This window comes from Oryzias latipes, chromosome 11 (assembly GCF_053564925.1).
Source record: "Oryzias latipes strain Hd-rR chromosome 11, Olatipes_Hd-rR_3.1".
In the NCBI taxonomy this organism is placed as follows: Eukaryota; Metazoa; Chordata; class Actinopteri; order Beloniformes; family Adrianichthyidae; genus Oryzias; species Oryzias latipes.
In genome coordinates this window covers 18,034,159-18,058,502 of record NC_136247.1, presented here as the reverse complement: position 1 = coordinate 18,058,502, position 24,344 = coordinate 18,034,159, and the positions used below count along the sequence as shown (strand labels likewise).

At 40.0% G+C, this 24,344-nt stretch overlaps 1 protein-coding gene across 4 annotated transcripts; it reads left to right on the top strand.

Annotated features, from left to right (window-relative positions):
* The first annotated feature begins 11 nt into the window (after positions 1-11).
* LOC101163258 (oxysterol-binding protein-related protein 3) lies at positions 12-24,101 on the top strand. 4 transcript variants are annotated; one of them, XM_078955372.1, is made up of 22 exons: positions 12-144; positions 9,385-9,545; positions 9,842-9,958; positions 10,954-11,007; positions 11,093-11,206; positions 11,290-11,442; positions 11,541-11,628; positions 12,198-12,301; positions 12,400-12,489; positions 12,562-12,715; positions 12,855-12,979; positions 13,061-13,192; positions 14,335-14,422; positions 14,834-15,069; positions 16,264-16,401; positions 16,526-16,589; positions 16,875-16,953; positions 19,060-19,204; positions 21,083-21,227; positions 21,317-21,443; positions 21,806-21,928; positions 23,448-24,101. In XM_078955372.1, the coding sequence occupies exons 2-22, from the start codon at positions 9,483-9,485 to the stop codon at positions 23,542-23,544; spliced, it is 2,436 nt and encodes an 811-aa protein (XP_078811498.1). In that variant the 5' UTR covers positions 12-144; positions 9,385-9,482; the 3' UTR covers positions 23,545-24,101. The 4 variants fall into 4 exon arrangements, with proteins under 4 accessions (XP_078811498.1, XP_011479183.1, XP_078811500.1 ...); XM_011480881.4 differs by having other exon boundaries at positions 64-202; XM_078955374.1 differs by having other exon boundaries at positions 139-1,107.
* The last annotated feature ends 243 nt before the right edge of the window (positions 24,102-24,344 follow it).

The window sequence follows — 24,344 nt, the reverse complement described above, 5'->3', positions numbered from 1 at the left end:
AAAGAGAACACATTTTTTCCGGTTCCTCCCCTTTTGCCATATTCCGATTGTGATTGGCTCAGAAGAACGTCCGTCAGGCAGGCTCCACCCACTCGCTCCACGACTCGGTTGGAGCTGCCTGGAGAAGAGGAGCGTTAGTCTGAAGTGGGTATCGTGTTCATCTATCACCTGAATAAGATGCTTTAGCTTTCGCGACACCATTGTAAGTATTTATATATTTTTAAGACACATCAGCTGTTGTTATGTTGTCCTGCTGGTTGGATTCGTTTGACGTCTTTACACAGAAGCGGCGTGTTGGCGCTGAGCGTCAACTTGTGCCGCTGTCGATAGAATTATTAATGGGCTTCATTCAGTATTTGTTACCGGGTACATTTGCTTGATATACGGCTGGGGTAAATGTGTCACGAGACAAGCTTGAACGTTGACGAGTAAAGGTGTAGAGACTGGGAGTAGGAGTACTGTCTGCGCGGGGCCACCTGTGGTTTTTCCCTGTTGAGTTTTTCCAATACTTTATTTCCTCCTCATTTTTTTTAAATTTTCTTTTCCTTTTATTTATTTTTATATTTAGTTCTGTTTGTCTGTCCCGTTTTACACTATTGGTACTTGTAAACCAAATAATATGCAAATAATCTATTAATTAGCTGTTTACCAATTCAAGTTTTCAAAATAAAGTTAATCAATGCTGTCATTTGTTATAAATACGTTATTTTCGTGCTACTTCTGTGATGATTGAAAGGTTTTAATCTCATCATACAGTGAAACAACACGGAACCTCAGCATCTATTAGTTCCGACCTCTTTTTCTGCAGAAGTGTTAATCCCATTACTATTACTGTGAAATCAACTCACAACTTCCTGTTGCAGCATTCCCATTCAGAACCCCTTTCCTGTTTCAGTTCTCCAGCTAAAAGCACTGGAGGGTAGATATGCTAATGCAGTTGGTTTATTGTTCTTCACAACTTTCAAACTGTTTTCACTGAAATCTTTTTCTATTTTTTAACATTATTTGTTGTAATTTTGGGGCTAATTCACTTTATTTTCTTTTTTTTTCCAATTCCCAGTTCAAAAACTCAAAACGGCCAAATGAAAAGAATAACAGAACCTTTAAGTAAGTTATGATATAGGTTTCACGGTTTTGAGTCATATTTTTCCACAGTACAGTAGAAGTAGGACATTTAACTAAAATCTAATATATTTTGTGTAGCAGAAAAAAATCTATATATATACATACATATATATTTTTTTATGCAGTTGATTAAACTCGGATGGACTTTTTCATTTCCGTTGGTGACTGAATTTTTATTGGCCATTCTGTGTGTGAGGAACTCATGGTCTGGAAATCTTGAACGATTCTGGTTCTGGTAAACCACAGAATCAGGTGATCGTGGGTTATGGTCATTTGAGTTTTTTGGGACTCAGTTGCTCAACATAAACCTGATCATCTGAAACACTGCAACACTCCTTACACCCCTTTTAGAGGGGGAGGTGGAAATGCTGGGTCCTCAGCTTTTCTCCAATGATTATTCTGCAAAGACAACCATTGGATTGTCCATTTCTGCAGTTTCCAATCTTTACATTCTTATTATTTGGTTCATTTGGGAAATTCTGTTGCCATGGTGATAAGCAGTTGCCTTAAAACAATGACTCCCCCCCCCAACATATTAGTGAAGGAATTTATTGAGGATTTTTTTTAAAAATAAAGCTTACTCATAATGTATGATTCAAAATAATAATTCAAATAATAACCTAAGTTTTGAATAGTCTTTTACATTGTTGCTTAAGTGAGTCTGAAGAATTTGGTGTCTTCTGGAACAGATCAATAACTGAGAATTCCTCGTCTGATTTATTTTTTTCTGTGCATTTGTTCATGATTGACTCACATGCAAAGTCAGCATGAGAGAATGAAGAATGCATCCGAACCCTGAAAGGGAGGGTCTATTATTTACTTGGAAATATTTCTCAACACCTCCAGGCTGTAAGTAAGTGATCATGAGATAAAAACAACCCATGTAAACAATTGGTGTGACCTGTTGAGTCATTGACCTTTTAAATGCTTTGAAGATTACTATATGATGTCATTGTCACAGTGAAGACAGCTGGGTTGTGCTAGTCTTGTTTTTTGAACAGATTTTCAAACACGGTTACTCTTTTTCCCATAATGCTACAACATATATAGAAAGCAATAAAGTGAAAGACCCTCGCTGTGTAGCTTTTGATCTATTCTAATAGCATTCCCAGTGGGCTTTTCGTTAGGATTATGCCATTTTTAGGACAGATTAAAAAAAATCTGTCTTTTTTTGGGACATAGTTTCTGCATAGTGGCAGGTGTTCAATAGAAATTCACCTCTGAGTTGTGGCATTGAGTAACCCCATCCCCCTTCCCGTTATCCAACTGTTTACAGTCTCCTGCTAGCTTACAGCCCCACTAGGACCTCCAACCTAACGTTACCGGTGCAACAAAAAAATGCGAGCAATATTGCCTGCACCTGATTCACAACAATTCGAATAAAGCAATCCACAGAAATACTGTTTTTTTTAAAGATTAGTTTTCCTTATATATGTACTCCATTATCAGAAAAATGCCACAAGAACGTGTTAGAAACACCAAATAAATACAATTTTCTTTAGAGTGGGTCTTTAAAGGCAATTAAGTTGAAGCAAAATTCTCAATTTTACAGGGTTATCCTGAAATAGAAACTACAAAATCCGAATTTCTTTGGTCAGAGAGTTTGCCAGCATTCAGCTACTTGGCTGAAACGCCCCAAAGCAAGATTTTCTGACAGTCTCTCAGACACAGGCTGGGGGGCCGGGGAAGGTTTTTCTCTTTTTATGACGGGTCAAACAAGTGATTCTCGTCAAGCTCAGTTATTTTTCAAAACCCTGCTTGGACAACATCCTGAGGTGTAAACATCCAGTGTGTCCAACCTGACTTTGAGTTACTGTATATCTCTGTCGATTTGGTAAACCTCCACCGAATACACAGGTTAATGTGGAGGCTGCTGATTTAACCAAAGCAAGATTGTGCAGATGTCCTGAGAAAAGCCCACCTGTGCTCGTGTGAGGTTAGAGCATCCTCTGATGAGCACACAAACCAAATGACTTCTCTGTGTAGTGCTCTAAAAGTTTTCATTAAACTGCAAACTGAATGTAGTTATGCTTGGTATCCATGGCAACGTTGGACTGAGCAGTCACACAAAGTGTCCCTTATCTCAGCAGGGCGTACGAGAGGCTTATTTTTTGTGGTGATGCTTTTCAAAGCATCGGTCAGAAATGCTCCTGTTTTTAATATAAGTCCTCTTGAAAATAACCAACTGCTTGCTTTCTTATTGGGGCTACTTTTTATCTCTTTGTTCATTTACTGATATTTGTGTGTTCTTCTGACGGCTTACAAATATAAGTTCCGAAGGACGGTTTAAAAACGCATCAGTTGTATATTTAGTCTTAAAAGCATATTTTGTCACACATCTACTCCTCTATCTTCATGACTCTTTCCTCTTTTGGAGTATAGATGAATATGGCCAGATGTGAGTCTAGTTAAAGCCTCTTATGCCTCTTTGATAACCAGTGGCTCATCCACAGCTTTAGCCCGATAATTCCAACATCTATAAAGACACATTTCTGACCAAGTAAGCCAGTCATGGGGTGGAAGTACAGCTGTGTAGACTGTAGGTTAATGGCTCTGCTGCTGTGGAAGTGCTTGGCATGAAGTAGAAAGAGAAGCAGCTTTGTCAGTGCTAGCATGCCTGTCATTCCAGAGCTGGAAACTCTCGCTTGACCATCCCTCAGGCTCAAACACTTGTCTTTTTCCTAAATCGTGCTCACAATGTGCGATGAGGACATTTTGGGTTTTGTGTTGCTTTAAGCCTTTAAAGACCCACAACAATCATATTTAGTTCAATTGTAAAAGTGTTCCCAGCGATCTTTTTAATTATGATTATAACCTTTTTAGCCAAAATCAAAAACCCGGTGTCATTTTCTCTTAGGATATAGTTTCTGCAGAGCAGCAGGAGTTCCTTAAAAGTTCAGAGTTCCTTTATTTGCCACAGTAGAACATAAATGCTCTACTGAGCACAACTGCCAGCTCACCTTTGCACAAATAGCAGTCATGATAGAATGATGTTGTTGATATATATTTGTTTATGTGCATAAATATGTGCATGTGTGCTGTAGTTGTATTATGTTGACATGTTGTATGTGAAGATTGTTGGAGCCCACAGGTATGTTTGTAACATTTCAGTGTGTGTGGACAGGCCCCGCCCTTATGACTAACCTGACAGCAACGATGATAAATCTCCAGCAACTTGTTGCTTTGTGTCTTTACCCCCCCCCCACACACACACACATTTTTTTTCATCCTCCAACTTCCTTAACCCCCTCTTTATTTTTCCACCCAATTTCTAACATCCCACTCTCTTCTCTCCTTTTTTTTCTGTCCAGTTCCAGCAAAAAATTTATACAATATAAATAAAGCTTAGCCTCAAGTACGAAAGAGGTTTATTCAAATATACACCTCGTGTGTCAGAAGATTAATAAACCCCTATTGTAACAGTTACATATGTCCAACACAAGAGACTTTCAGCTCTCATCTGTTAGATCAGCTGCTGCAGAGCTGAACAAATGTGTTGATGGATTTTTCTTTTTAAAGGAAGAAAAACAAATTCACCTCTGAGTTGTGACTGTTGACGCAGAGTAAGCCCACCCACACTTCTCGTCACCCTTCTGTTTTAACTTTTTAAGATAGCTTACAACCTATCACGCCCCCAACTTAACATTACTAGTGCAACACAAAGGGTGAGCAATATTGGAGCTATCCAGCCGAACAGTTTTGAATAAAGAAATACGCAGAAATGAAATGTTAAGCTCAATTTTCTTTAGGTCCTCGATATTCGGAAAAATACCATAAGAGCGTGTTAAAAACACACTTTGTTTTTACTGGAGTGGGTCTTTAACATCAACGCATCTGTATAGCCTTTTTATGAATGGTTGAATCCGAAAAGCCTCATTTCTCCAAGTTGTATTTTAAAGAGACGTCTTTCTGTGAAAGTGCTCAAAGTTGATGCTTCCTGTGCAGTGCATGAAAACCTGCAGCAGAAAGAACACAGAAGCAATTTCTTCACCACAGAATGATTGGTATTGGTTAAAAAAGCAATGGAAAAAAGAAGTCAGATGTTTTACTTCCTTTCTGTTGTCGGCTCAAAATGAAAAACATTTTCGCCATAGTTCTTAAACATACTCATTCAATATTGTCTGCTATAGTCTGTGAGAACGGTGGTTTTTTTCCCCCTTAACAAGTCTGAACAGATCATTTATGAGCTTTTGTGGTTTTAATGATTGACTAGGGTTATGTAAGAGTGAAGGGAGAAGCTCTGCTGATCTTACGCTGCAAGAAAGCCAGCAGTGCAGAGTTCTCAGTTATCACTCACTACAGGTTCTGTATGTAGGGCACATGGCGGGATGTTCAGGGAATAATGCCCCGCCTTCAGTCACAGTTCAGCTCTGGCAGTTATTTTAAGTTTAACACAAGGAGGTGAATTGCAGAAGTCGTATGAAGGAAAAAAAACAAGTTTCCTGATGCTCAAAGGTAATTTTGAAGTTCTTGTTGGAAGGAAGTGGTAGCAGACTTTACTGATAATTCTGAATGAAACGGGGAAAAATAAAGAGGAAGTGAAGACCGGATTGGAATTGATTTCTCTGCTATAAAACTATCATTATAAACATTTGTAAATTAAGACTCTTTAATGGTTTTTACCTTTTTTTAAACACGTAAATGTCCTGATAGCTTTGTAGCTGAATCCCAGCTGCAGGATGCAGAGGCTATTTAGTCTATGTATGTTTTTATATGCAACAGAGGCGGCACAAGTCCCAACCTGAAAATTGAAGGCAAGAACAGCTTCACGAGTTAAATCTAGCTCCACGAGTTTATCTTTTGAAACCTACTCCAATGTGCTATCTGTCCTTTTAGCCTGAGCTGGAAAAGCTGTGAAATAAGTGGGCCGGCTGTGTGTCCCAGTCTGCTGTAGCAGAGTGTTTACTGTAGCTAGTCGGGTGTTGTGGTGTGTTGGAGGTATCGAAGTACGGCTCACATTCTTTCCTGTTAGTGACTCACGTCCTGAGCATGGCACAGTCTGTAAGCAAGACCTTGGGGAACTTCAGAAAACACACAAGCGAGCTCATTTGAAGCAGAGCGTCCCTGCAGAGGGTGAAGACTATTAGCATTAAAGTCTGGACGTTTATGCAGTTTTAAATGCAAATGAGCCACCATAGACCACCCTCCAGACATGATTTCATTGATGCCCCAATACTACTAAAGACAGAGAGCAGCATTGGCACACACATATCATGGCCTACTTTGTAGATGTGTGACACTTGTGCAAATCAAAATATTGCAATGAATCCTCTATTTTTCGTCATCAAGTTACACCAATGCCTTTGTTTCTTACTTTTGACCCAAGTACACCTGGTGTAACCAAGGAGACTCAATACGAGCCCTCTCGCTCTTCAGGGTGAGGATGCATATCTGTGATGTTTGGAGAAGATGGCACAAATATTTGAGTTTCCATTTTTTTGACATGAAGACCCCTTCAGCTGCACTTCAGTCCCTTCGGGCTGTCATGTGCCTTTTTTAATGAGGTGTGCTTCTGTCGAGCCGCCCCACCATAAACAACCGAGTGCTTCAATAGAAGAATAATAAAAGCCACGAAGGTGGTCTCTGTGATGTCCAGCTTTGTGTCATTGAGAGGAATAAACCGTAATAATGAAGTCCTTTACTGTCAAAGGGGATTTTCATCATTACAACTTTGAAAACATATTTACCTGGTTGATTGGGACTAATGTTGTAACCATTGACTGTATATAAGAACTGGACTGAGAGACCCCTCCTGCCCCAAACAGGAAGTACATGCTGGCCCCAATAAGCCAAAATCCCATAGACTTCAATAGAGAAATAAACTGCTATTAGTCGGGCATCAAATTTGTCAGAGTAACCATTCTTGCTTTTTTTAAACAGATTCTTGCTAATCCTTTTTTAATCATAGTTTATGAATAAACTGGCCAATCAGATGACTCTATAAAAGAATGTGGTGCCCGCTGGCCTCCACCTTCAAAACATTTGACAGATTCTCCCGAGGCCACGGTCATTGGCAAGGGTGTGGCCTTCCAATAAATTCCCTCCTGATTGGCCAGTGTAGTTGCCACAGAAATGTTAACACTAGCTGCGTTTACATGGACAAAAGTAATCAGAAAGAAAGCCTGATCGGAAGAAAATTGCATCATGTAAACACGCCGTTCGGAATAGTCTGCCCCGAACAGACTCGCTCGGATCAAAATTTCTTTCCGATCGAGATAGGTGGGTTATGCCGATTGTTGATCCGATCGTTGTTCGTGTAAACGGTTCATTCTGTTCGTGTGTCCCTTCTGCTCTGGTTTAACGTCATGCATAGACGGTGTTTCGCTTTGGAGCTCTTTGCCTCTCCCTTCTCTTACACCCCTCATGGGGGGGGGGACATTCAAAACACAGCTACATTCAAAGCAGAATGTCGCTCAGTCCTTAGAAACCGTTCAAACAATCACGTGGATTTGTGTTTCCAGTCGTGTCCCGACAAAATAAAGGCTGATGTTATTCCCACATATTTACGTGCAGCCAAGATGCAGATTGCGGCATTTCCCGCATGGATTTTGTGTTCATCAAACAAGGTCAATGTTGTTAGCGCGCGTTGTTAGCCTTCTCATAACCCTGGCTTCTTCCAGCTCCGTTCTTCCAAAAAAAAAAAGCACTGACCACACGGATTAAAAATAAATTGATGAGCAAACAGGCGCTTCATAATATTCATAACAGTAATAACAGCACGTTTAGAAGATCATCTCGTATATTAACTAGCTGCCAGTTATCTACGGTGTGGCAGTTTTACTGTGGGACTCATTTCTTCTTCCGGTATTTCAAACACTACTGCGTATTCCCAAATGATTTATTCCGACCGAAAGTGTGACCATGTGAACGTTCGTTCTAATCGGAAAAAGGTTTTCTGATCCCATGTACACGGTTGAATTTTAATCCGACCATTGATCTGATCATGATATTTTGCGCATGTAACCACGCCTACTGACTGACTTGGACCAGTTACTTCTTATTGCCGTCGTCTGGCTCCAACATGGCAGCGCCCATATTGCAAAAAATGGCAGCTGAATTGACTTCATTTTGTTGGAGGCAAGAGTAAACCATTTTCTATGAGTGACATCATAAGAATTGGTCCAGTCACTTACATACAGTCACTGGTTGTGACTACATTTGTTAAACATTATTGTAAACAGATTGGCTGAAAAGACTCATCCTCCCACGGAGGTTGATTCGTTCTATTGGAATGTTTTTTCTTTATTTGAGCAAACATATTGACTGCATATCCATTAATCGTATTTTAATTTATAGGTTTGACTGAAGTCTGAATAAAGGGACTGTATTAAATAAAATTAACATGGAAGAGGTCTAAAAAGTCTCCAGTCAGGTCCGTCATGGGAATGTCCTTAGTTACTGTGCTGGTTTCAGGTCTTTAAAACCCCAAAATTATCTTTTTAACATGTTCTTGTGACATTTTTCTTATCACAGAGGACATATATTGAGAAATTTAAGCTCAAAATTGCATTTCTAAGTATTTTTTTATTCAAATCATCGTGAATCAGGAGCAGATGAAAAAAAAAAGGTTTGAAAAAAATCATATTTGTGGCGTATGCCCAGCATTTGATCAAAACATTAATACTTTGACAACATTATATGCTGTTTTGAAGTGACCTGGTGTTACAACAACATGTTTGGACTCCAAGGACTAAAATAAGTAAACGCGTGATCACACTTTGACCTGAGCGATTACTTCTTTACGCGGGAACCTTCTCATTAAACGATCATGTGATGTTGTGACACGGAAGGTTTCCAGCTCAGCTGCTGAAGTTGCATTTCATTTTTGTCCAGTCATAGACAGTGTGATATTTCTAGATGTTGTTGTCATAATGGTCCTGTCAGGTTGTCATCAATATTCAAGAGCAACCTTCAAAATGTGTTTGATCCCTCAACTTCCATTAACTTTTGACTTTGAAGCATTTCTTTGAGCTTTTGTGTGGTCTTAGTTTACATCTATCAGCACATTAAAGCTTGCTATACATGCATATCTATTCATTGTAGGGAAACATCAAGGTCTTATGAAAATGACTGTAGTCTGGATGTTTTTTTTCCAGCTTCCCCAAAACTCTGCTACTTTTAGTGTCTAGAGTTTTTTTTAGTGGCATATTCCACTTTTGTCCTAAGTAAGAATGTCCTTTAATAAGCCTCCCTTCTCCTCACAACCAGCGTGACCTTTGTGCCGCTCCAACATCTATTTGCTGTGACCTTTCTTTGCAGTGCCACCGTCGGGGTGACATTTGAAGGTCAGAGGAATGCTCCAGGTGTGACTCCAGTTCAACAAGACATTTGTCAGAGAACAGCTGAGTTCCAGGAAGATGACGACGCCCTCTCCCACACACAGCGACAGCAGCGACTCTTCTAAACATGAGAGCAACCGCGTACGTCAGCATGTGGGGATCCTGCAGACTGCATCTTGGCTCGTGTAGTGAAATGAGTGTTTCCTGGGAAATATTATTTGTTTAGTTTTATGTAAATGCTGTGAGGGTGGATTCATGTTACTGTGTGTTTGTCTTGCACTGCAATCACAACGAGAGATGATTCTTCTTCATGATGGTTAAATAATAATCAGCTACAAAGGTTAAAAAGTGAAAAACCGTAATTTACACACATGCTCTCTTTTCCTATTCTCTGCTGGTTGTCCATCTTATTCTGTTTTTCCTGCGTCTCCTTTCAGGATAGCTGGGAGATTGTGGAGGGTCTCAGGGGGGTGCCTGCCAGCATGCAGGAGCCCGACAGACAGGAAGGCTTCCTGCTCAAGAGGAGGAAGTGGCCAATGAAGGGATGGCATAAGGTAAAGCCTCACTAGTCATCTTAAAATAGTTTCCTCACACAAAGCCCAACTTATTTGATTTTAGAAACGTGAGACATGATTGAGGAAAAATTACTCTAGTTTATTTAGAAACGAAAATGAGGGATTGCAAGTATAAAACCTGCTGCTTGCACATTTGAACATAAGATCTGTCTTAAAATGTAGACATCCATTTGACCATTTCTCACTGCCTTAAGTCATATTAAGAATACACTCGTATGGGGGTTGACTCATACAGGTGCTGCAGGTTTTTTGGTTGTCTGGGGCCGTGAAGGTGTCACACAGAGGAGCGGACCCATCTTAAGGGGACTGCAGGTGTGTCTTGTAGTTCATTTTGTGGAACAACAGCTACAATAAAGGGACGTCATGGAAATGGTGTACGTGCAGCTTATATTTATCCACACAAATACTTCAAGGTGCATTTGTCCAGACACACGGCAATGGTACATTCCAATTTTCATGGTGTCCTATGAGGTGGCCGTACGGACTGCGCCCTTTAAGATGTGTCCGCTCCTCTTTCTGACCCTCCACGGGCCCGGACAACCCAAAAACCTACAGCACCTGTACAAGTGAACTACCAGACGGGTGCATGTTACTAAGGCTTAAGCTGTTGCCAAATTTACTCTTATTCTTTCCAGGCTGTTTGTTTTCTATAAGTTCATAGCTTTACCTTAACTCACCCACACTCCCATGTCTACCCTTTTATTGTCCTCGTTCTTACCTCTGCCTTACCTCTCAGTGAAAACTGAGACATAAAGCTCTCTGTCAGCATACCTACCCCGTTGTAAAACTAACATGTGCCTGCACTGTGGGGCTCTATCTTTATGTGATTCATTTTACTGCTGCTTTTGTACCATAGGAATGGTTAAGTCGAGGCAAAAACTGTTTAATTCATACTACGTTTCGCTGAAAAGATATAAGAACCCTGTGACTCATATTATTGAATAACTTCTTTCGATTGTTTTCTTGCCACTCAGCGATATTTTGTGCTGGTGAAGGGCATCATGACGTATGGGAAGCGAGGGACGGATGTAAGTGTCTCCTCATCTGTGTCTGTCACTGTTCTCCATGTGAGCTGAGCATGAAGGCTAACTTTAATAACCATATTTTGCACAGATTCAGAAAGGGAAGATTCATGGTTGCATAGACGTCGGCCTCTCCGTCATGTCTATCAAAAAGAAAGCCATGTGTATTGACCTGGACACTGAGGACAACATCTATCACCTCAAGGTAAGTCCATGGAAGAGGAACCCCTGGTAAAATGATATGCTTCACTACCTGCAAGAACCTGTCAATCATTTTATGCTCTCCAGGTGAAGTCCTCAGAGCTGTTTGAGGAGTGGGTGTCAAAGCTGCGTCACCACCGTTTGTTTCGACAGAACGAAATTGCGGTGTATCCTCATGAGAGGCACCTCTTCCACCCCCACGCCTCGTCCTCTCCAACCTTTAATGACTCGTATAGACGGGTAAATGTCCATGCCATTCTCGTAGAGATTTAATGCATCTTCAACTCAAGTTTCTCTTTTCAAGAAGGACTGACTCTTTTGGTAATTTCTCTTTGTAGTCCACTCTTACCAAGCAGGCGTCGGTCCACCAGGCTAAAGTCAGCTCCTGGCTTCACTCTTCAGAAGACATGAACAAGTGCTCCAAGGGTTGGCTCGGCTTTTCTTTATTTTCTGCCTTCTTTAACACCTTTAACAGCCTCAACACAGTTCAACAGATAAATATGAACTAACGCAACTCTTCAACCGTTTCCGCTTCAGATTTTGTTGGAATTACGTAAATTCCTTAAAATGGTCAAAGAGTTACGGTAGTTCGAAGAGCGTGCGGTGTTGACCCTTTAACACTGGAGATGTTACTTGCTACACCTAAATAATACGGTCTTTGACATACCGTACGTAAATCAGCTGCTCTTGATGAGGAGAAAGCTGCTTATCATATCTGCTTTTCACTGACGTGTAATGTAAAGGGTTGCATATCAGCGCAAAGCCGAATTTCTCCGCTCCAGAATCCGCTGGAATTGTGTTAACAGTGTAAACGGTTGAAGGGTTACCATAGTCGAAGGAATGTAAACAGTGGAGCAAAAGCTCTGGGGTTTAAGTGTTAATTAAGGCTGGAAAACAGTCCATTGCTCTGCTTTGTCGACTGTTTTTGTCGCTACGTGGCAGTGCATGCTGGGATGTTCTATTTCATGGTGTATTTTCATGGTGTTATTACTCAGAGCTAGAGGAATGCGAGTCTTATCTGTTGGAACTCAACCTGCTGCTAAAGAGCATGGAGGTCATGCATCGCACATACTCTGCTCCAGCCATCACATCACTACAAGTGAGTGTCCAAACAAGGGTTGAGACAGCCAAACGTAACGTTGCAGCGGTGTTGTGATCTTTATTTAAGAATTGATCAATGTCTGCTGTTGACTACAGGCGTCTGCCTATGACAACCCTAAGAAGGAGAAAAGGCCAAAGAGATGGAGATCCAAAAACAATGGCAAAGAAACTAAAGCCACACTTCAGGTATTCTTTTATTATTTAATCACCTATTCATACATGCTGATGGAAAAAACATGACTTTCCTTTGACCATCAGGTCCCCAGCTGTATCTCTTCTCAGTCCCCTCGTCTTCATGCTTCCAATCCCAACCTCTCCACCACCTCCTCCCAGGAAGTCTGTTCCGAGTCCCCAGACTCCCCGACAGACGTGTCGCGTCTACAGGAAGATTTCTGCCGGCTAGCCAACAACAGTGAGTTCATCCCTGAGAAGTAGCTTTGAGAGAAAAAAAGGCTTTACCTAGTTTGACACTTGATAACTCAGTTTCTATGACAACCCCATACCTCAGTACTACTCTTTTTTTATTTTATTTTTTTCTCCCCCCGCTTCAGTTCACACTACCTTAAAATCAGCACACAGTTCTCTAACAGCAGAGAGAGACAGACTGAAGCACACCATCGACCTGCAGGGCCCCCAGCCGGCACAAGTTGTGGGTCTAAAGGGTGTCTTTTCCTCAGTGAGTAGTAGAGCGCATCAAAAAGTCATGTGACTGCACGGTCGTCCACTATCTACCATCAGACATTGTGTCTTTGATCAGGAATCGCCTGGAACCCCTCAGTCCCTGGTCCACCAGATCTCCAATGAGAGCAAAACCTCCATTCCAGAATCCATATCAGAGTTCTTTGACGCCCAAGAGTACCTGCTGTCCTCTTCTTCATCTGAAAATGAGGTATCACATGATCAACCACGTAGATCTTTTAGTGTTGTTGAAGTAGGCCATTGTTACACCCTCCTGCCTGTCACATATAGGAATCACAAAGGGAATCTTTCCAGGTTGAACCTGTTCCAGAGAAAGTTTCCAGTCCCAAATATTACCAACATCTGATAGCTTTCTCTGTATATACAGTGTTCCCTTTTTTATCGCAAGGATTACGCCCAACAAATAACCTGCAATAGGTGAAATATAGTAGGATTACAGATGTTTTAAGACTGTATAACCCCTCACTACACACCTACTCAGACATGAACATTTTCACACTTTTCTCTTTTTTTTTACTATCAAAGCTCAAAGTTTCATAGAAACATATGTCCAGTAATGACGATGTTAACAGCCAATCAGAACACAGTGCACTGTAAAGAAAAAAAAGATGCAAAATTGCACTGAAAATAATCTGTGAAACAGCGAGACTGCGAAAGGTGAACCGCGATATGGCAAGGGAACACTGTAATGTTACGTTCACACCGGGCGTGTGCTGAGCGGTCAAGAACGCTCTGAATGCAGATTTTCAGCATATGGTGTTCAAACTGGACTGTCTTTACGTAATACTAGCGCATGTACTCACAGCTGGAAGAGGCTTGGAGCGAAATGTCAGAGCGGTGCAAATCTGGTGAATCTTGCTCCAGGCTTTTTCTTTCACCGCTCTATTCCGATAAATGAAAGACTTGGTGTCGTAGAATTCCGGCCGGGCAATTTCTCCTCCATGATCTATTTTCAAACCTTTGACACTTGTTTGGAAAAGAGCGCTACCCATGCGTCTCTACCAAAGCAGAGTCCCTGATTGGTCAAAGTTCAACTAGTTTAACTTTCAGCAAGTGTTTAATTGCTGTGCATTTTGTATGTAGAGCCCAAAAACGGACTTACGCAGCAACGTGCATACACGAGAGTTTTGAACGTGGAAACACCCACGTCACTCAGACATGTGATTCTGTGTGAATGCAGCATGCCCTCTGTGAATAATGTTTTGTACAAATACATTAACTAAGACAAGCAAGTGACATGTTGCCTTAACACTTCACAAATGTCCTTAACTTGATTGTTCAAATCTAATCATTTATGATTACCGTAACTTTAATTCATTTCTTTTTCCCAAGGTGTCTGATGATGACTCTTACGTCAGCGATGTCAGTGACAGCGTCTCCATGGATACGTTCGATGGGAGGAGCGAGAGACAAAACTCTGGTACAGGAATCCGTAAATTGTTTTCACTGAAGTCATTCTACTTCATAATGGGATAGAACAGTTCAAATAAACAAAGTTTCTGTCATTGAATCAGGGATTGGGTGTCTCTTCATTTTTTGGGCTCAACTTCTGTGTTTTTAACTTAAAAGTGTCAGAATTATGATGAACTCAGATTAAAAGTGCATTTATTCCACACATCCCTGGCTTTTAGACAGGTTTATTAAATTTCAGACAGATTTGACCAGTTATGTGTGAACAGTTTTATTATTTTCTGTATTAACCTTTAACCTCCGGCTGGAGTACTTAATGTATAAATCAAGTATAAAGGTAAATTGCCACATAAAATCTTAATTTGTTTTTTGCTGTCATAATAAAGAAAACATTTTATTTTGCTACACCTTCCCCATCCAGTCAGCAGCGTGGTGACCGTCGCTCGTAGGCGTTCCACGCTGCCATCCACCTGCCCCTCCAGCAGTGTTAGCCTGTGGAACATCCTGAGAAACAACATCGGCAAAGACCTGTCCAAAGTCGCCATGCCCGTGCAGCTCAACGAGCCGCTCAACACCCTCCAGAGACTGTGCGAGGAGCTGGAGTACAGCAACCTGCTGGACATCGCAAACCAGACTCATGACCCCTACCAGCGCATGGTGAATAGCAAGAAGTCATGACCAATATGATCTTAGCTCACGAAAAGCTGTGTTGATATGAAAAAATGAGAAAAGTATTACTACGTTGCAACAGCATGAACCCGTGCAGCAAGGGCAGCTTGTTTTGAAGAAATGTCTGGAAAACCACCAGGCCCGTCTGGAACGTTTTTCTTCAGTCATACTTTTGTGAACTGTCTAGTTTTAAAAATAATTTTTCTTGTTTATTAAAAATAAAATGTTTGCACAGACCTACTATCAAGTGTTAGGATGTCTGAGCTTTCAAAGATGTGTTCTCTGTGCGCTGACAGGAGCTAGTTTTTCTTGGAGAGATCACAAATTGAATTATGATCATGAAAATTAAACATTTTGGGGGAAACGTATTTTGTTAAATAATTATTAAACACATTAACTGTGTGCAAACCATTGGCTGAAATGAAATGCAATCCAATGCTTTAATTGCTGCAACAATTGACACAAAAGCTTTGATAAAATTCTAACCAATAAGTGTTTTCCTAAATATTCTAAGAGAGCAAAAACAACATAGTGGTGGAGTGTCTTCCCTGAGAGCGGAAGTTCATGTGTTCAAATCCAATATACCAAACCTAGTTGTGTGACAACTAATGGGACTTTAATTTTAAGTTATACTTTTTACTAGACTGTCTACTGCGTATTTTAATTCATTTCTTTTTTTCTCTTTGGCTTATAAAACTTTTTTTCCGTTTTTAAGGCAAGCATGTCCAAAGTCCGGCTTGCATTCAATTCTCTACCGTACTGCAGGCCACCACAGTGGTTTGTAGTTCTGAATATGATAATTCGTTGTTATTTTTTGGTCATAACATGTAACATTTCATATGAACCCAGATTTAATGCTAATAATTCACTGTAATTTTGGTAAAAATGTATTTAGATATGTTTTATGTGGAGAAACGAAAAAGATTCCATTCACATTTAATGCTGTTATAAGGGTTCAGTGAATTCTGGCGGATTGGTTGGCCCCCATCACCAAATCTGACCCATTTTGCAAAAAAATAAAGTGGACACCTCTGATAAAGGTGTTCCCACACTGTAATTAGACACTTTCTGCTTCCATGCTCACATTGTATTTGCATGCAAACACTAAAAGCCTGGTGAAAACCACGATTGTTTGTTTGTGTTCTGAGCAGATTTTTGACCTTTTCTCATGTTTCCACACAGGTGTTTGTTGCCACGTTTGCAATATCTGCCTATACTTCCACCTACTGCCGGGCGGGAAGCAAACCCTTTAACCCTGTCCTGGCTGAGACGTACGAGTGCGACCGGCCCGAGAAAGGCTTCCGGTTTATAGCCGAGCAGGTAGAAGCTTTGAACATCTTTTATTTAATTTCTATTCATAAATAAAGACATATTTTCAATTAGAGATAGAAATCCAGAACTTAGAAGGTAATGGCTGCCATGATCTCCCCTTCTCTCCTCCCAGGTGAGTCACCACCCGCCTGTGTCAGCATGTCATGCGGATTCAAAGAACTTCAAATTTTGGCAAGGTGAGAGAAAGCAATATTGTTTGGAGTAAATATTAGAGTTCCTCACGCCTGCTTGCTTGTAAGTGAGTGCTTCCACGCCTTTTTTTCCACCAAGTGTTGTCAGCGTGTTGGAGGGTTTATTTAAAGTGACAGCTCAGACTTTGGAGATGTTTTGTGTTTACGGTTATCAATAGCCAGCGAGTGTCAAGAGTTATTTGAAAAGAGGAAAGGGAAAGGATCAGATTAGCAAAGATTGACATCTGATTGAGCTGCTAAAAAATCTATGTTTGATCATTTCTTTTTCAGATGTACGATGGAAAAATAAATTCTGGGGGAAATCCATGGAAATAGTCCCGATTGGAACCACCCATGTGACTCTACCTGCGTAGGTCTTTTATTTAAATCAATCTTTTGTTCATGTCTGTCTTCATCTTCAAATCATATGCCTTCATTCTGCTTTCTGCATCCTCTGAAATCAATCTTTACGACTTGTATCATATCCCCATCAGTCCTCTTTTTGGTCCTCATCCAGACCCCTAACCTCCACATCCATCCATCCATCCATCCATCCATCCATCCATCCATCCATCCATCCATCCATCCATCCATCCATCCATCCATCCATCCATCCATCCATCCATCCATCCATCCATCCATCCATCCAGCTTTCTAAACATTGTCAAACCATCTCCTCTTCCTTCTTTTAATCTGAGATCTTCCACTTTTGTTTTTACAGCTCCGCTAAAGGCCCATATTTGACCCAACTTTAGGTTACATTATTAACTGGTATTCATTCTTTTTAGTAGAGCAAAATTTTTGTTTTATTTCATCCTTTCCTACACTACCTCTAAAGAACCCACTCCAGTGAAAATGGTGTTGTTGACATGTTCTTATAGCATTTTTCTGATGTGTAAAGAAAATTAAGCTTAAAATTGCATTTCTGAGTTTTTCTCTATGCAAATCAATGTGGATCAGGAGCAAACGATAAAATGCCGTTTGTGACCTAAAAGCACGCTGGGCAAAGATGTCCTGAGAACCAAAGAGAAAAAAATCAAAGAGAACACAAAGGCTCGTCAGAGGACATGTTTATGATCCCAAAGACTCGTGGGAAAATAATCTGTAGACGGATGAGTCAAAAGTCAAAAACAGGGTCTCAGAACAAGAGGATCAACCAGATCTTGTGATGTGGTGGTTTCTGTCTGTTCTGCTGCTTCAGGAGCTGAAGAATAGTTTTGGTAAATGGAGCCATGAGTTTGGTTTTTGCTGTCCACTAAAATCCTGAAGCTGAATGTGCTCCATCTGTTCATGACCTTAAACTGAAACCTCTAAAGCAGGGGTCCCTGACCCCCACACCAGGCCGGGCCACAAAGAAAAATAAACTTGATCTACATTTTTTCCCTGTCATTTCTAATCTAACTGAGGGAAATTTTATTTTAGAAAACTACTGGATTCTCTTCACCGCATCCAGTCGCGGTGACACGATCACCTGTCAAAAATCCATCTGCTACTTACTTAAAGCAGCTGCACCAACTGCCTAATTAAAACCCCCAAGCTAGCAGAATTAACAAAAACAAACATATTTGGAAAGTTTGTCTTCATAGAAAAGAGCCAGTGAGGAAACAGAAGAGCCTTTGACTTCAAAATAAAAGAAATCTGCATTTAGCAGACAAAAACCCGGAGTCTGTACTCCAAATATGGATTTATTGCCACAAACATTCCCCACAGACCATAATAATAATGCAGAACCAACCAGATGAATATTGTTGCAAGGATGATGCCAATAAAGTTGGATTCAGGTTTATTATTAAATTTATGATAGATATTTTCTTCTTTGCATTTCTTTAAAAGTCAAACCAGACTGAAGTTGCCGTCAGAGTTTTTGGCTTCAACTTTAACAGTTATAGGCTAATATATATATAAAATAATCACCCTAAGAAGAGATTATAAGAGGAAGAGTGTTAGTCGGGGACAGCTGGTAGACTGTCCCCCAGTGGTCAAACAGCTGCAGGAATTTTTGAAGATGAAGATAAACTTTACCCTCAAAAGTGAACTGGAAGCTAAAAAATAAGGAGAAAAAAAATCCGGCGTCCACTTCAGCCTCGTGAAAGCTGGCCCTTAAAAATGTTGTGTGACATTAAAGTGGTCGGTGGTCTCAAAAAGACCAAGGATCTAAAGGATTTGAGCAGAGTTAGTGTCCTGACCTGAATTTGAATCAGATGTTTCAAACACGCTATCGTCAGTAATTAAGGTTAAAGGTTAATTACTGTCACTTAAAGTCACAGGGGTTTGGGTTTCTTCTTTAATAATTAGCACCTTTCTTTAAAACTGCATGTTGTCTTTACATGTTTTATTTTTGTCTGATTGAATTTGATGATACACTGAGCTGAAGTCTGACAAACACCTAAAAAGAAACCCCTATTCACACCACACTTTGCATGTGCACACGCGTGTGAACTGTAAAGTGGATTACAACTCTTGTTTGTTTTTACAGCTTTGGGGACCACTATGAATGGAACAAAGTAACATCCTGCATCCACAACATTCTCAGCGGCCAGCGGTGGATAGAACACTACGGAGAGATGTCCATCAAGAACGTCAACGGTGATGTTTGCCAGTGTAAAATCACATTCATCAAGGTGAGAAAACATGGATGTGCACATGAGAGTTTCTGCAGCTCTGTTGTACAATGACTGACTATTAATGAAGGGGAAGGAAAAACATGTAACATTAAAGATCAGTTCAGATATAATTGATGTTTTTAGTGTTTTTAACATATACTTGTTGCATTTTTTCTGATGGACGACATATAACAAGACATTTAAGCTTAAGATTCAGTTATGAGTATTTCTTAATTCAAGTCGTGAATAGAGAAGAGACGAAAACATGACTTTTGAAAAAGAGCTTGTCTGTGACAGTCTCACCCACAAATTTCTAATGAACTCGTGCCATTCTGCAGAAACTGTCCTAGAGAATGACAGGTTTTTTGATTTTGGCTAAAAAAAAGCTTAATCATAATTAAAAGACCTCTCGAAAGATAATGGAAGTGGGTTTTTAATGTCATTGTGTTGTCATTTTTCATAATGATTCTATGAAATATTTGAATTTCTATTAACAACTTTCTAATCTCCAGTGTTGTGGTGACTGGAGTTTGCTGAAATCCAGTCACGTGTTTAGTGGTGGTCATTTTTGGCTCCGCGACTGTCTCTGCTTTTTGAAGGGAATCAGCGCCCCCTGGTGGAAAAAAGAGAATCACATGAAATTATTTTGTAGTTAAATGATTCAGATCTTATCTGATCATTAGTGCTGTCATGCAATTACTTTTTTGTGTGATTAATTAATCATGGACTTAAAATAATTACCTTAATTAATCTATTTTTAATAACTGCTGTGAAAACTCTCATTTTGTGGTATTCATTTAAATTTGTGGCACAATAAAAAGATCAAAATACAATTTAAAAAGTAGCTTTATGAAGTTTTCTCATTAGAACAGACTTTCAACCTTTACTTTTACACTACTCAGAGGCATTTCTTTTAGTTTTTAACAATTAAGAAAAATATATATATATAAATATATATATATATATATATATATATATATATATATATATATATATATATATATATATATATATATATATATATATATATATATATATATATCAGGTTCACAGTGTTTTAATTTGACACAAGAGGAAACGGTAGAAAAGCTTTTCTTAGCAAAACACAAAATATTGACCACAAACTCCTTTTTAATACCAGAATACATATGTTGATGTACCTTATTCCACAGTTGCCGTGTGATGCTATCTGCCCTCCGCTTACTCCATTAATCAATGATAACAAACACTTCGTTGGGCCTTATCCCTTCCAAAATAGATAATAGTTGTGGGGTTATGGGATGTTTTGGAATAATTCTGTATCTACAAAGCCGCATATTGATGACATCAGAGGAACGACGGGCTTGTGCTGCGTACAGGGAGGGACATGAGAGCGATACAAGGCGCGTTTTCATGAACGTTTAATTTGAAACGTTCATGCACGGAAAAAGTTGGACCGTTGTCTTATTTGAGAACACAACAATAGTTGTAGATTAAAATTTAAATTCAAAAAGCGCTAATTTGTAATTGCTATTAATGTGACAATTTGACACCCCTACTGATCATATTGGATTTAAAGGGTCTATACATGCGGTTCTTTAGCCTTTTACAGTAAACTATATCTATATATGATAAGATATTACCTTTGACACACAAAAAGACAGATTTTTTTTATGTAATATTACCGGTAGTTATTTTTTGCGTGCAGGAGGCTGTTCCTCACTTCTCTACGTCATAATGTGAAAACCCGTTCATTTTCATAGATCGGGAGGGGCTGGTGCTCCGAGCACGAGTTTCAGAGGAATACACAGAAATGCGTGAATGGATCAAAATACCGCTTTGGGGGTTTTTTATAGTGAGGAATGAACATGATGATAGACTTAAAGGTTTTCCATTTGTTTCTATCTACTTCTTCAGGCAAAATCGTGGAGCTCCACGGTGAATGAAATAAAGGGCGTGGTTACAAATGCTGAAGGGAAGACTGTGCACTCCATTTTTGGAAAGTGGCACGAATCTGTGTTTCAAGGAGACCCTCCTTCTGCCACGTGCATCTGGAGAGCAAGTGAGTGGACTGTCCAAAAAAAAAAAAAAATGTCACCACTATTTACTGAGGCTCAGTTCTAACAGCAGATTGTTTTTTAACGTCCTCAGAGCCCATGCCCAAGGACCAGGAGCAGTACTACGGCTTCACCCAATTTGCAGTGGAGTTAAATGAGCTGGACTCAAATTTAAGACCACTGCTCCCTCCTACTGACACACGCTTTAGGCCAGACCAGAGGTCATTAAATCCTCTTTTCTGTCATTTCTAAAGAATTCCACACTTTAATGTCTCTTTCAGAGGATTTAAAGCGTCAGAATGTGATCATGTGGCTCCCTTTTTTTTGGACATACAGTATTTTGTTGCCAGCCCCTGCTTAGCATGCGTGGTGTGATAGTAATTCCACAGGCGTTACCATAGCAACAGTTGTTCAAAATGGCAACAGTTGTTGAAAATGTTCTCATACTGCCCAAATGAAAAGCCATGTAAAGTCACTGTTTAGTGACACTCTGAACATCTTTTTCAACCCCTAAATGTGTGCATGTTAAAGCAGTGAGGCCACATTCCAACCAGTAACACTGACTTGTTCAAACTTCTTCCAGGCTGCTAGAAGAAGGGAACATAGACGGCGCTGAGGAGCAGAAGCAGAGGATAGAGCAGCTCCAGAGGGAGAGAAGGAAAGTGCTGCAGGACAACAACATGACACACCAGCCTCGCTTTTTCAAGTAAGCCTCTCTCGCTCTCTCTCTCTCTCTCTCTCTCTCTCTGCTCCTTAGTAAATGTGGAAATCTAAACGTTTCCACTTCTTTATTCCTGGAGCGTCCTGATGCGGAGTTTTAGACCGGATTCAAATCAGATGTTGCATCCCGATCCAAGATTGCATATATTTATTTTATTTGGAGATATTTCAAGCTTATTATTACATATAAAAGAAAGAGCTAATTAAAAGTTTAGTTTTTAAAAATCTCATTACTGGCTTTACTTTATGACACTTGAACTTTTATTTATTTATTTGTTGACATGCCTGCTGGGTATTTTAAGATGAGGTGCTGTTTTTAAATATTTAATTCAAATTTAAGTTTGAATTTGGGCTATTTTTGCTGGTTCATAGGTCACTATTTTTACTTGATTGTTCAAGCTCCCTGTTGTGTCCATGTCTTTCATTCAAGAGAAGACTGGGCTCAACAAAATTAAGAAAAGAAAAAAAAAAAGTTAGAAGATTACATATATACCAAAAAAGAATTTGTGTACCATCAGCGCTCTGGACCAAACTGATGTCTCTCTTAAGGAACAAACACGTAGTGGCCCCTAGTGACACACATTTTTTTAGTTCTCACAAGTGACTCTAAGCGCTCTATCAGAAATGGAGTGATGTGTCTGCAGATGGATGCGGAAAAACATTAGGGAGGGGTCAAAAAGTCAATCTTTGTTTACTCAAAGTTACAAAATTCAGATAAAAATACTTTCTTTCAGTCTGATAAAAAAAAGCATTCCTCAAGTGGAAGAGTATTGTTTAAATGTTAATGAATGAAATAAGGTTAAAAAATTGAAACGGGGGACCACTTGGATTAGTTTATTTTGCATATGTTTGTTTTTAAGTGTTAAAGTATTGTATTTGGGATTCGGTATTGGCAGAAACGCCAGTGACTCGGAATCGGATCGCCGCCAAAAATACCTGATCGGGACATCAGGATCAGGGATCCCCTCTGCCTTGTTGGAGATCACAAACGTTTCTTGCGTCAAACATCAGAAATCCTCTTATTTGATGTCGCTTAAAGTGAACAAGACTTCATGTCCCCCAATAATCACTAACAAATTTTCAGTCTGAATACAGCTAATGAATTCATTACCGTTTAAAAAAAAAAAAAAAAAGAATTCATTACCGTTTTATTCAGACAGACCCATCTTTGGAGGTGGTCTCGGTTATTTCCAATCGGACTGAGCTTCGGTTCGCTCTGAGATTCCTCAGACTGAATACAACCGTCCTCGGGGCGGAACAACTGAACCAAAACAGTCACATGATGTAAACAGACCTGACCAATGAGTGAAGAGATTTTTTGCCACAGTATTTTGTTTGCAAGTTTTGGTTTGAATCAGGAAAGTCCGCTTAAAGTCAGTCTGAACACAGACCAAAACACAAGGTTCAGGACCGGATCCGGACCAAGTTAAGCAGACTGGGTCCAGACCAAAGCTCTTCTCCAGTCTGAATACACCCTTAGTTGCATTTGTGCTTTTTGTTTGCAGGAAATCCAAGGATGACACCTGGATAAGCAACAACACATACTGGGAGCTGCGCAGAGACTCCGGCTTCAGCAAAATGGACTTCTCTGTGTTATGGTGACCTCTGGATTCAGCCCAGTCACTCTGTCCCAAGATATCAGGATGAGGGAAACAAAGAAGGTCTAAAAAACAGAAGTAAAACCAGCGTCAAAGCGTCTTGACCGGGTTAACCTGGTTCTCCACGTCATAGTAACTCCAGTCCCCATGGACCTGCTGCTTCCTCCTTTGAACTGTCTGTAAATTAGTTGGTTTTTATTATAGTGTATTTTATGCCTGGAACTACAACGGTCATCTGTGTCGACTAAAAACAGGAACATGTTTTGTTACATCTTAGCTTTTACCAAAGTGCCTTTTACTGTAATGCTGCATGTAACCAGCTGCTGTGGCAGTTATGCAAACTCACTTTAACTCTGTGACCAAGTGATGATGGAGCAGCGCTCCGCTGGAGCAAAAGTGTGATCCACATGCGCCTCAAGATGATCATGTGTTCTCGTTTTAAAACAATGTCAAGCCTTTTTCTCCTGCTGCCTTTGCTTTACCGGTCATGGCTTTATGGGGCTGTGGAGACGGTTTTCCACTGAGAAACTCAGCATTAAAGCTTCTTATAGAGTGGAAGAATGATGGTGTGTCCCAACTACTTTGTCCCTCATTCACAAATACACACGTTTAAGCTGCTTAAGTACTTAAGTAAGCTTAAGTATAATATCGGAATTTCACATATAAACAAGAAAACTATGTCTTTGCATGTATGACATGTCATGGGTGTTACTGTTGCACTCCTTGTGGCACAAAAGCAGGGGTGGCAAACTATTGCCCAGGGGCCACATGGACTATTTAATCTGACCCGCCAAACTAGAAGAT